Below are 11722 nucleotides of genomic sequence, written 5' to 3'. Positions count from 1 at the left end.
CTTTGACTTTTTATATCATTTACAATAACTGTCAAATCATACCTCTATATTTCCACAATCCTAATATATTCCAGTGGGAAGAATCAGCATGTGCTGTGAAAACTCACCTGTCCTTTCCATGTTACCCTTCAGGAAGAATCCTACCACCTTCTCCTTGACAAACACATGGTTAAGTCTTCAACAGAACAGCAAGATTTCAAATGGAATAAACAAAGCACCACAATAGACAAAATACAAAAAAAAAATCTTTTTAAGTGTTCACAAATACAGTTAGAAACAGTAATATTGTCCATTATTCTTACTGTTTGAAAAAGAATTAAATTAGAAATAGTACGTTTGAAATTGTTTTTATACATTTAAAATACCTGAGCTTTAAATATATAATCATATTTTATTATTAATTATTTGATCAATTTATTAAGAACTTTATTATTATTTATTATAATGCTATTATTTCATTTTATTATGTATTAAGAAAAGTTTTTCACTATTTAAAAAGTCAAAAACAGTAATATTGTCAATTATTATTACTGTTTGAAATAGAATTGTTTGAAATAATGTATATATATATATATATATATATATATATATATATTTGATTAATATTAATAATTATTTTATTGTAAAAAAAAATGTACACTAACATTGAGAAGTTTGGGGTCTGTAATTTGTTTGAATGTTTCTGACACAAATTTGTTTAAAAATACAGTAGAATTGTAATATTGTGAATTATAAATACAATTTAAAATAACCCCTTTCTATTTGAGTGTATTTTAAAATGTAATTTATTTTCAGCATCATAACTCCAGTCAAGAAACATTTATAGTTATTAACATTGTTGTAAAATTATTGTTTTTAAAACAGGAAATTTTCTTTCAGAATTCTTTGATTAATTGAAAGTTCAAAAAAGAACAGCATTTATTGGAAATGGAAATCTTTTGCAACATTTCAATGTTTTTAATCAGTGTACTGAATAATTGCTGATTAGAAGTATGAATTATCCACACATATCTCAAGGTGTTTGTTATGTTTGTACATTTCTTCTTAATGCCAACACCAGAACCAACTGAAATTCATTGTATTCTTGTACTTACTTAGTGAATAAAAATCTCCTTAAGTCTAAAGTCTAAAGTTAATAGTCATTGCATCTTATCATACCAGTTCAATTCAAGAGAAGAAGAGGCTTTCACTGTCTAACCCACAACAGCCTTTTCAAGGTAATAAGTGACCGATTAAAGTTGCCCTTAGAAATGGCCATAAATTATCATCCAATATAATATCCGAGATTTTACGACAAGTTAATATTTTATCCCCGCCACTAAATATGTCATCGTAAAAATGCTAATTGACCAATCAATCATTATGCTATTGCTTTTCCTCATTTGATTTTGCAACTGCACGCGATGCAGAGTCCTACTGGAGGTGAACATGAGATGAAGTTTATCAGCAAGTCACAAAAACAAACATTTCAGATCATCAGATTTGTGTTTCAATGTGTCAAGAAACAGTAAGGTGCATTTTGATGGCTTTATTAGAGCATTCACACTCAGATATCACTGATTTACAGCTTACAGTCTGAATCAGTGCCACCAAAAGCACTCACTGGAATATATGGTGTACTTTTTTGTGCAAGAGGTGTCAGGATGCTTGTACAGCGTCCACTGTATTGTTGTCTCTGAAAATGAAACGTTTATCTGGATTTTACATTTAAACTGAGCCTGTAAAATAAGATTTACACTCGTTTTTGCTGTTAGGGTCGCATTTTATAGCATTTTTCCCCCTGCGTTTACCCTCTAGACTTACATTTGCACAACCTTCTCTGGTGCTGGCTGACCTATAGAGCAACAGATTCTCATCCAGACAGGACGTCCAAGGAGGGTATCCAGAGTTCACCCACTGCTGGAGGGGTGGACAGTACCACACAACTGGAGGACACACATCCAGAGGCCTGCTGCTGTATACCTAAGACACAAAAAATACAACATTTGTTTTCATTTTTTCTTCTCAAGTGTGCTCTTGTAAGCTCTATTTGTAGATTTAAAGGCAGGGTAGGTGATATGTTCCGGCAGACGGCCTACGCAAGTCGACTAACGCCAAAAGAGTAACACTTGACGATGTATGGTGTAGTAGATGTAGGAGTATCATAAGCTTTGACGCCTCTCGTGGTTCGACACAAACAGGGCTGGGCAACAAACTCAAGCTCCTCCCACATTTCTCTTTAAATATTCTGGTTTTAGACTTCTAATTCGTGAACGGTGTTTTGTTTTGCTCTATCCTCTGCGCTTCAGTGCGTCATGCGTCAGGTCAAATGTTACTCTTTCGCCGTAAAACGATGTGTACGAACGTCTGACGGAAGCTAGTTATTATAGATGATGGAGTTTTAAATATGGATATTTTTCTTACACAAACGCATGGCTTCGCTTCAGAAGGACTTTATTAACCCCCCGGAGCCGTGCGGAGCACTTTTATGGACTTCAAATCAGAAACCGGCCATTCACTGCTATTATAAAGCTTGGAAGAGCCAGTATATTTTTTAATATAACTCCCGATTGTATTCGTCTGAAAGAAGAATGTCATATACACCTAGGATGGCTTGAGGGTGAGTAAATCATGGGGTAATTTTCATTTTTGGGTGAACTATCCCTTTAAGTGTTCTAAATGTATTTATATGTACACTGTATATATCGTCTGTGGAAGGCGTAGGACCAAACGATGTTTGTCCAATCATTGAATTCGATGGCCTAACTGCCTGTCAGATTATGCATTTCCATGTTGCAGACATAACGTGTCATCAGCGCGTTTAATTTTATGTAGAGAGGCTGCTGTACGCGTTCATGTGTTTTGAGGGAGGCGTGGCTTTGTAGACGCTGCTGTAGGCGTTCATGCGTTTTGAAGGAGGCGTGGCTTTGGAGACGCTGCTGTACGCGTTCATGTGTTTTGAGGGAGGCGTGGCTTTTGGAGACGCTGCTGTACGCGTTCATGTGTTTTGAAGGAGGCGTGGCTTTGGAGACGCTGCTGTCACGTTCATGCGTTTTGAAGGAGGCGTGGCTTTGGAGACGCTGCTGTACGCGTTCATGTGTTTTGAAGGAGGCGTGGCTTTGGAGACGCTGCTGTCACGTTCATGTGTTTTGAAGGAGGCGTGGCTTTTGGAGACGCTGCTGTACGCGTTCATGCGTTTTGAAGGAGGCGTGGCTTTGGAGACGCTGCTGTACGCGTTCATGTGTTTTGAAGGAGGCGTGGCTTTGGAGACGCTGCTGTACGCGTTCATGTGTTTTGAGGGAGGCGTGGCTTTGCAGACGCTGCTGTACGCGTTCATGTGTTTTGAAGGAGGCGTGGCTTTGGAGACGCTGCTGTACGCGTTCATGCGTTTTGAAGGAGGTGTGGCTTTGGAGACGCTGCTGTACGCGTTCATGCGTTTTGAAGGAGGCGTGGCTTTGGAGACGCTGCTGTACGCGTTCATGTGTTTTGAGGGAGGCGTGGCTTTTGTAGACGCTGCTGTACGCGTTCATGTGTTTTGAAGGAGGCGTGGCTTTGGAGACGCTGCTGTACGCGTTCATGCGTTTTGAAGGAGGCGTGGCTTTGGAGACGCTGCTGTACGCGTTCATGTGTTTTGAAGGAGGCGTGGCTTTGGAGACGCTGCTGTACGCGTTCATGTGTTTTGAGGGAGGCGTGGCTTTGCAGACGCTGCTGTACGCGTTCATGTGTTTTGAGGGAGGCGTGGCTTTTGTAGACGCTGCTGTACGCGTTCATGTGTTTTGAGGGAGGCGTGGCTTTTGTAGACGCTGCTGTACGCGTTCATGCGTTTTGAAGGAGGCGTGGCTTTGTAGACGCTGCTTTACGCGTTCATGTGTTTTGAGGGAGGCGTGGCTTTTGTAGACGCTGCTGTACGCGTTCATGTGTTTTGAAGGAGGCGTGGCTTTGCAGACGCTGCTGTACGCGTTCATGTGTTTTGAAGGAGGCGTGGCTTTGGAGACGCTGCTGTACGCGTTCATGTGTTTTGAAGGAGCCGTGGCTGTGGAGACGCTGCTGTACGCGTTCATGTGTTTTGAAGGAGGCGTGGCTTTGGAGACGCTGCTGTACGCGTTCATGTGTTTTGAGGGAGGCGTGGCTTTGCAGACGCTGCTGTACGCGTTCATGTGTTTTGAGGGAGGCGTGGCTTTTGTAGACGCTGCTGTACGCGTTCATGTGTTTGGAGGGAGCCGTGGCTTTTGTAGACGCTGCTGTACGCGATCATGTGTTTTGAAGGAGGCGTGGCTTTGGAGACGCTGCTGTACGCGTTCATGTGTTTTGAGGGAGCCGTGGCTTTGCAGACGCTGCTGTACGCGTTCATGTGTTTTGAAGGAGGCGTGGCTTTGCAGACGCTGCTGTACGCGTTCATGTGTTTTGAGGGAGGCGTGGCTTTGGAGACGCTGCTGTACGCGTTCATGTGTTTTGAAGGAGCCGTGGCTGTGGAGACGCTGCTGTACGCGTTCATGTGTTTTGAAGGAGGCGTGGCTTTGGAGACGCTGCTGTACGCGTTCATGTGTTTTGAGGGAGGCGTGGCTTTGCAGACGCTGCTGTACGCGTTCATGTGTTTTGAGGGAGGCGTGGCTTTTGTAGACGCTGCTGTACGCGTTCATGTGTTTTGAAGGAGCCGTGGCTGTGGAGACGCTGCTGTACGCGTTCATGTGTTTTGAGGGAGGCGTGGCTTTGGAGACGCTGCTGTACGCGTTCATGTGTTTTGAGGGAGGCGTGGCTTTGCAGACGCTGCTGTACGCGTTCATGTGTTTTGAGGGAGGCGTGGCTTTTGTAGACGCTGCTGTACGCGTTCATGTGTTTTGAAGGAGGCGTGGCTTTGGAGACGCTGCTGTACGCGTTCATGCGTTTTGAAGGAGGTGTGGCTTTGGAGACGCTGCTGTACGCGTTCATGCGTTTTGAAGGAGGCGTGGCTTTGGAGACGCTGCTGTACGCGTTCATGTGTTTTGAGGGAGGCGTGGCTTTTGTAGACGCTGCTGTACGCGTTCATGCGTTTTGAAGGAGGCGTGGCTTTGGAGACGCTGCTGTACGCGTTCATGTGTTTTGAGGGAGGCGTGGATTTTGTAGACGCTGCTGTACGCGTTCATGTGTTTTGAAGGAGGCGTGGCTTTGGAGACGCTGCTGTACGCGTTCATGCGTTTTGAAGGAGGCGTGGCTTTGGAGACGCTGCTGTACGCGTTCATGTGTTTTGAAGGAGGCGTGGCTTTGGAGACGCTGCTGTACGCGTTCATGTGTTTTGAGGGAGGCGTGGCTTTTGTAGACGCTGCTTTACGCGTTCATGCGTTTTGAAGGAGGCGTGGCTTTGTAGACGCTGCTTTACGCGTTCATGTGTTTTGAAGGAGCCGTGGCTGTGGAGACGCTGCTGTACGCGTTCATGTGTTTTGAAGGAGGCGTGGCTTTGGAGACGCTGCTGTACGCGTTCATGTGTTTTGAAGGAGGCGTGGCTTTGTAGACGCTGCTTTACGCGTTCATGCGTTTTGAAGGAGGCGTGGCTTTGTAGACGCTGCTTTACGCGTTCATGTGTTTTGAAGGAGCCGTGGCTGTGGAGACGCTGCTGTACGCGTTCATGTGTTTTGAAGGAGGCGTGGCTTTGGAGACGCTGCTGTACGCGTTCATGTGTTTTGAAGGAGGCGTGGCTTTGGAGACGCTGCTGTACGCGTTCATGTGTTTTGAGGGAGGCGTGGCTTTTGTAGACGCTGCTTTACGCGTTCATGCGTTTTGAAGGAGGCGTGGCTTTGTAGACGCTGCTTTACGCGTTCATGTGTTTTGAAGGAGCCGTGGCTGTGGAGACGCTGCTGTACGCGTTCATGTGTTTTGAAGGAGGCGTGGCTTTGGAGACGCTGCTGTACGCGTTCATGTGTTTTGAGGGAGGCGTGGCTTTGCAGACGCTGCTGTACGCGTTCATGTGTTTTGAGGGAGGCGTGGCTTTTGTAGACGCTGCTGTACGCGTTCATGTGTTTTGAGGGAGCCGTGGCTTTTGGAGACGCTGCTGTACGCGTTCATGTGTTTTGAAGGAGGCGTGGCTTTGGAGACGCTGCTGTCACGTTCATGTGTTTTGAAGGAGGCGTGGCTTTGGAGACGCTGCTGTACGCGTTCATGTGTTTTGAAGGAGGCGTGGCTTTGGAGACGCTGCTGTACGCGTTCATGTGTTTTGAAGGAGGCGTGGCTTTGGAGACGCTGCTGTACGCGTTCATGCGTTTTGAAGGAGGCGTGGCTTTGGAGACGCTGCTGTACGCGTTCATGTGTTTTGAAGGAGGCGTGGCTTTGGAGACGCTGCTGTACGCGTTCATGTGTTTTGAGGGAGGCGTGGCTTTTGTAGACGCTGCTTTACGCGTTCATGCGTTTTGAAGGAGGCGTGGCTTTGTAGACGCTGCTTTACGCGTTCATGTGTTTTGAAGGAGCCGTGGCTGTGGAGACGCTGCTGTACGCGTTCATGTGTTTTGAAGGAGGCGTGGCTTTGGAGACGCTGCTGTGCGCGTTCATGTGTTTTGAGGGAGGCGTGGCTTTGCAGACGCTGCTGTACGCGTTCATGTGTTTTGAGGGAGGCGTGGCTTTTGTAGACGCTGCTGTACGCGTTCATGTGTTTTGAGGGAGCCGTGGCTTTTGGAGACGCTGCTGTACGCGTTCATGTGTTTTGAAGGAGGCGTGGCTTTGGAGACGCTGCTGTACGCGTTCATGTGTTTTGAGGGAGGCATGGCTTTGCAGACGCTGCTGTACGCATTCATGTGTTTTGAGGGAGGCGTGGCTTTTGTAGACGCTGCTGTACGCGTTCATGTGTTTTGAGGGAGGCGTGGCTTTGCAGACGCTGCTGTACGCGTTCATGTGTTTTGAGGGAGACGTGGCTTTTGTAGACGCTGCTGTACGCGTTCATGTGTTTTGAAGGAGACGTGGCTTTGCAGATGCTGCTGTACGCGTTCATGTGTTTTGAAGGAGGCGTGGCTTTGGAGACGCTGCTGTACGCGTTCATGTGTTTTGAAGGAGCCGTGGCTTTGGAGACGCTGCTGTACGCGTTCATGTGTTTTGAAGGAGCCGTGGCTTTGGAGACGCTGCTGTACGCGTTCATGTGTTTTGAAGGAGGCGTGGGTTTGGAGACGCTGCTGTACGCGTTCATGTGTTTTGAAGGAGGCGTGGCTTTGGAGACGCTGCTGTACGCGTTCATGTGTTTTGAAGGAGGCGTGGCTTTGGAGACGCTGCTGTACGCGTTCATGTGTTTTGAAGGAGCCGTGGCTTTGGAGACGCTGCTGTACGCGTTCATGTGTTTTGAAGGAGGCGTGGCTTTGGAGACGCTGCTGTGCGCGTTCATGTGTTTTGAAGGAGGCGTGGCTTTGCAGACGCTGCTGTACGCATTCATGTGTTTTGAAGGAGGCGTGGCTTTGGAGACGCTGCTGTACACGTTCATGTGTTTTGAAGGAGGCGTGGCTTTGGAGACGCTGTTGTACGCGTTCATGTGTTTTGAGGGAGGCGTGGCTTTTGTAGACGCTGCTGTACGCGTTCATGTGTTTTGAGGGAGACGTGGCTTTTGTAGACGCTGCTGTACGCGTTCATGTGTTTTGAAGGAGACGTGGCTTTGCAGACGCTGCTGTACGCGTTCATGTGTTTTGAAGGAGGCGTGGCTTTGGAGACGCTGCTGTACGCGTTCATGTGTTTTGAAGGAGCCGTGGCTTTGGAGACGCTGCTGTACGCGTTCATGTGTTTTGAAGGAGCCGTGGCTTTGGAGACGCTGCTGTACGCGTTCATGTGTTTTGAAGGAGGCGTGGGTTTGGAGACGCTGCTGTACGCGTTCATGTGTTTTGAAGGAGGCGTGGCTTTGGAGACGCTGCTGTACGCGTTCATGTGTTTTGAAGGAGGCGTGGCTTTGGAGACGCTGCTGTACGCGTTCATGTGTTTTGAAGGAGCCGTGGCTTTGGAGACGCTGCTGTACGCGTTCATGTGTTTTGAAGGAGGCGTGGCTTTGGAGACGCTGCTGTGCGCGTTCATGTGTTTTGAAGGAGGCGTGGCTTTGCAGACGCTGCTGTACGCATTCATGTGTTTTGAAGGAGGCGTGGCTTTGGAGACGCTGCTGTACACGTTCATGTGTTTTGAGGGAGGCGTGGCTTTGGAGACGCTCTGAAGGGAGGGTGGGATCTTATACTTTCAAAGCTAGCTTGCTATTGCTAGCCTCTCCGAAAATTGCCTACCCTACCTTTAAGGAAGAAACATGATGATTATATATTTTCTCTTTGTGTATGTTACCATGTCACTCCAGCCACATGCTTCATTAGAACGGTTCTCCACACCTGGACTGCCATTTAAATTCAAAACCATATTGTCCTGGTGCACAGCATCCGCACTGTATGGAAAACATTGAAGGGAAATAACAGAGTATCCCAAATTACAATAAATGTCACACAGTTAAAAACAATTAAAACACAACACATAACATTTCAACATGCTAAATATCACTTATCTTCCAACAAAAGAAAACACTATACTGTTCAAAATATTTTTTCAATGTTTTTGAAAGAAGTCTCTTATGCTCTGCATTTATTTGATCAAAAATACAGTAAATTGTCTACTTTTATTACAATATTAAATAAATGTTTTCTTTTAGAATATATATTTTAAAATGTAATGTATTCCTGTGATGATAAAGCTGCATTTTCAGGATCATTACTCCAGTCAGAAAATCTTGCTTAATATTTTTGTGAAGGATTCTTTGATGAACAGAAAGTTCAAAAGAACAGCATCTATTTAAAATAGAATGTAACAATGTAAAAGTCTTTTACTGACAATTTTTTTTAAATCAATTTAATGTGTCATTGCGGAGTAAAAATATTCATTCCTTTCTAAACAAAATCTTACTGACTCCTGTTTTGAACAGTAGTGAAAAACAGGTTGTGATCTTAGTAGATGGCACTATGAAACAATCATGTATGAGCCAAATAATATATACTAAAGTGTTAATCTGTGAATGCTATATTAAACAAATCTTTGTGCAAAAGAAAAGTAGCTTGTGACAGTTCACTACGTTTTCACTCGTAGACAATGGTGAGGCTGAAGCTGCCACAGCAGTTTTTGGATAATTTATGAAGTAATCATGAATTTAGCTAGATGCTAACACAATTATGCGGTGGAAGCAAGACGCATGTTTTTTTATCTTACTACACACTTCAGAAGTATCAACAGTGTAGTGGGTAACACATTACAAGTAATGCAAGTTACATAATCAGATTACTTTTTTCCAAGTAACTAGTAAAATAACAAATTACTTTTATAACAAAATATCTGAGTTACTTTTTCAAATAAGTAATGCAAGTTACTTTGTTTTTCCATTCATTGACCGAGACCTCTCCTGTCCCCATGTTGAGAGGAATCGTGAGTAAGTGCAGAGTCGTTGTGTGCGCTGTGTGAACATGATGCTTATTGTAGTTCTAGACTAAATGTGAGCATTTACTCATCTCACTTGCACAAAACAGATTCAGTATTCCTCAAAATGAATAAAAACTCTGAAATGCAAACTAAGAATATTGTGCAAACCTGTAATAATTAATTGTTAAATAACACAAATATACTTTATGTATATTTATTAGGCTCCTCTCAATTTATCAACCAATGTTTTTGCTGCTGGCCTTCAATTCAACCATACTAATAAGTAAAAATGACTTTAGATAAACATCACAATTGGGTTTTTTTTTGTTTATTATCGCTGAAGTAAGAGGCTGCATCTGAAATCGCATACTTTGTAGTAGGCGATAAAACAGTACGTAACAAAAGTGCAGTTGTGGTCAGAATTATTGGCACCCCTGGTAAATATGATATAAGATGGCTGTAAAAACAAATCTACATTATTTATCCTTTTGATCTTTCATTCAAAAAATTCGCCAAAGACTCTCCAAGGATTTTTTTGTTATTAAAAAACAGCAAGCCCAGCCCAGCCCAGGTGAGGAAAAGTAACGCAAAAGTAATGTAACGCATTACTTTCCATGAAAAGTAACGCAATTAGTTATCTATATCCTTTTTAAGGAGTAACGCAATATTGTAACTCATTACTTTTAAAAGTAACTTTCCCCAACACCGCCCATCTCCAATTAAGTACATACTTGTAGTCTGTAGTTTGACCTCGTTGCCTGAAATACCTCTGTGGTCCAGCAACCCACAAAAAAGCAGCCCTTTTTTAATACCCATAATGCCAAACTCTGCCATAAACAAAAACACTGACAAAAGTGCATGACACTGTACCTTTTTGTGTAAACTGACACACCTGTTTGCTATCAGTCCATTCTCCATGTGGTATGCAAGCATGTGATTTCTGTGATAATGGCCACCTGAAAATAACAAAGCACAAGCATTCTGTTAAGATAACATGTCTGCCTTCAACTCAACACTGATTTTAGGTACCCACCAATTTTACATTGTAACTTGATTGGCTGCCCATAGAGCCAGATTCCATTGAGAAGTTCTACTGCATACGGAACAGCTTCAGCATGCTTATAATAAACACATCCATAAGGAGCCTGCTGTCCATCTCGGAATATATGCACCTTGTTTACCGGCCCAGCCTGGTAAATGAATCATATATGAAGAAGAAAAAAAAATTGTATAAAAGCAAAATTTACAATTTCACACAACAACAAAAAAATATTTTTTTTCTTAAAATAAATAAATAAAAATAAACAAATGACCAACAATCATAATAGATTACAATTAGAATATTAATATGAATAATAATAATCACAAAACCACAATAAATGACCATTTAAATGAATGAATGTTCTAATGTCTCAAACAGATATCATTCATTAAAAGTTTATTGATAAGATTTTAGGTCAATTTGTTTCTTAAATTATAGCCATAAAACCTGTCTAATTGAATGATTAAAAGCTCCTTAACATGATACTGTGGAAAAGTCTAGCAAAAAAAAGTAAAAAATAAAAATAAAAAATAAAAAGATTAAAATATATTAATACATTAGATTCAAATAAATAAATGAATGAATAAAAAATATTAGTTGACTATTAAGTAGATTAAAAAAATAAATTAAAAAAAATAATAATTACCAATAATAATAACACACACACACACACACATATATATATATATATATATATATATATATATATATATATATATATACACTGATTAAAATTCAATTAATTAATAAATAATACATTTAACAGTATATTACTTTAGGGAGTTGGAAAAATAAATATAATGTAACTTAATAGAGACTCATTTTAGATTTATAATGTGTATAAATTGGGTGTTTATCAAGGATAGAAGCCTTTTAAATGTTAGGATCTCACAGTTACACGAGGATGATCTTTGGAGTCCATGGCATCTAAAAGACTGAAACCTCTGCTCTAACATTAGCAAACGTACCCAAGAAATATGGGATGCAATGACCGATTTGACTAGAAGACAAGAATCATTTGAGCATTGCATATAAATAAATAATCTTCGCAAGACTCTGAACAGGTGAAGGACGATGGCCTGGATGAGCTCACCTGCAGAAACAACTCGAACAGATTCTCCTCCGTCACACAGCTGTGGATGTTTCCCACGAGGATTGTCTTGTCAAGATCTCTGTCCCTGTCAAACATTCTCTAAATCAATTTTAAGGGTTTGAAATGTTAGATTTAATTTTGTATATTTTTTTCGGTTGATGTTAGACAGTCATGCACTCATTTAGTCATTTTATAAGGATGGTGTTTGGTTTGTCGTGATGAAT

General features: G+C 42.4%; 1 protein-coding gene across 2 annotated transcripts; it reads right to left on the bottom strand.

The window, feature by feature from the left end:
- Positions 1-1513: 1513 nt before the first annotated feature.
- Positions 1514-11654, bottom strand: rbm11 (RNA binding motif protein 11). 2 transcript variants are annotated; one of them, XM_056262271.1, is made up of 6 exons: positions 11499-11654; positions 10406-10553; positions 10256-10319; positions 8248-8344; positions 1804-1962; positions 1514-1675 (listed from the first exon to the last, which is right to left on the bottom strand). In XM_056262271.1, the coding sequence occupies exons 1-6, from the start codon at positions 11592-11594 to the stop codon at positions 1562-1564; spliced, it is 678 nt and encodes a 225-aa protein (XP_056118246.1). In that variant the 5' UTR covers positions 11595-11654; the 3' UTR covers positions 1514-1561. The 2 variants fall into 2 exon arrangements, with proteins under 2 accessions (XP_056118246.1, XP_056118245.1); XM_056262270.1 differs by having other exon boundaries at positions 10397-10553; positions 11499-11653.
- Positions 11655-11722: the final 68 nt, after the last annotated feature.

This window comes from Rhinichthys klamathensis, unplaced genomic scaffold, assembly GCF_029890125.1.
Source record: "Rhinichthys klamathensis goyatoka isolate OS25496 unplaced genomic scaffold, OSU_Roscu_1.1 h1tg000191l_1, whole genome shotgun sequence".
In the NCBI taxonomy this organism is placed as follows: Eukaryota; Metazoa; Chordata; class Actinopteri; order Cypriniformes; family Leuciscidae; genus Rhinichthys; species Rhinichthys klamathensis.
The sequence above is the reverse complement of the archived record's forward strand: the minus strand, read 5'-3'. Positions and strand labels throughout refer to the sequence as shown.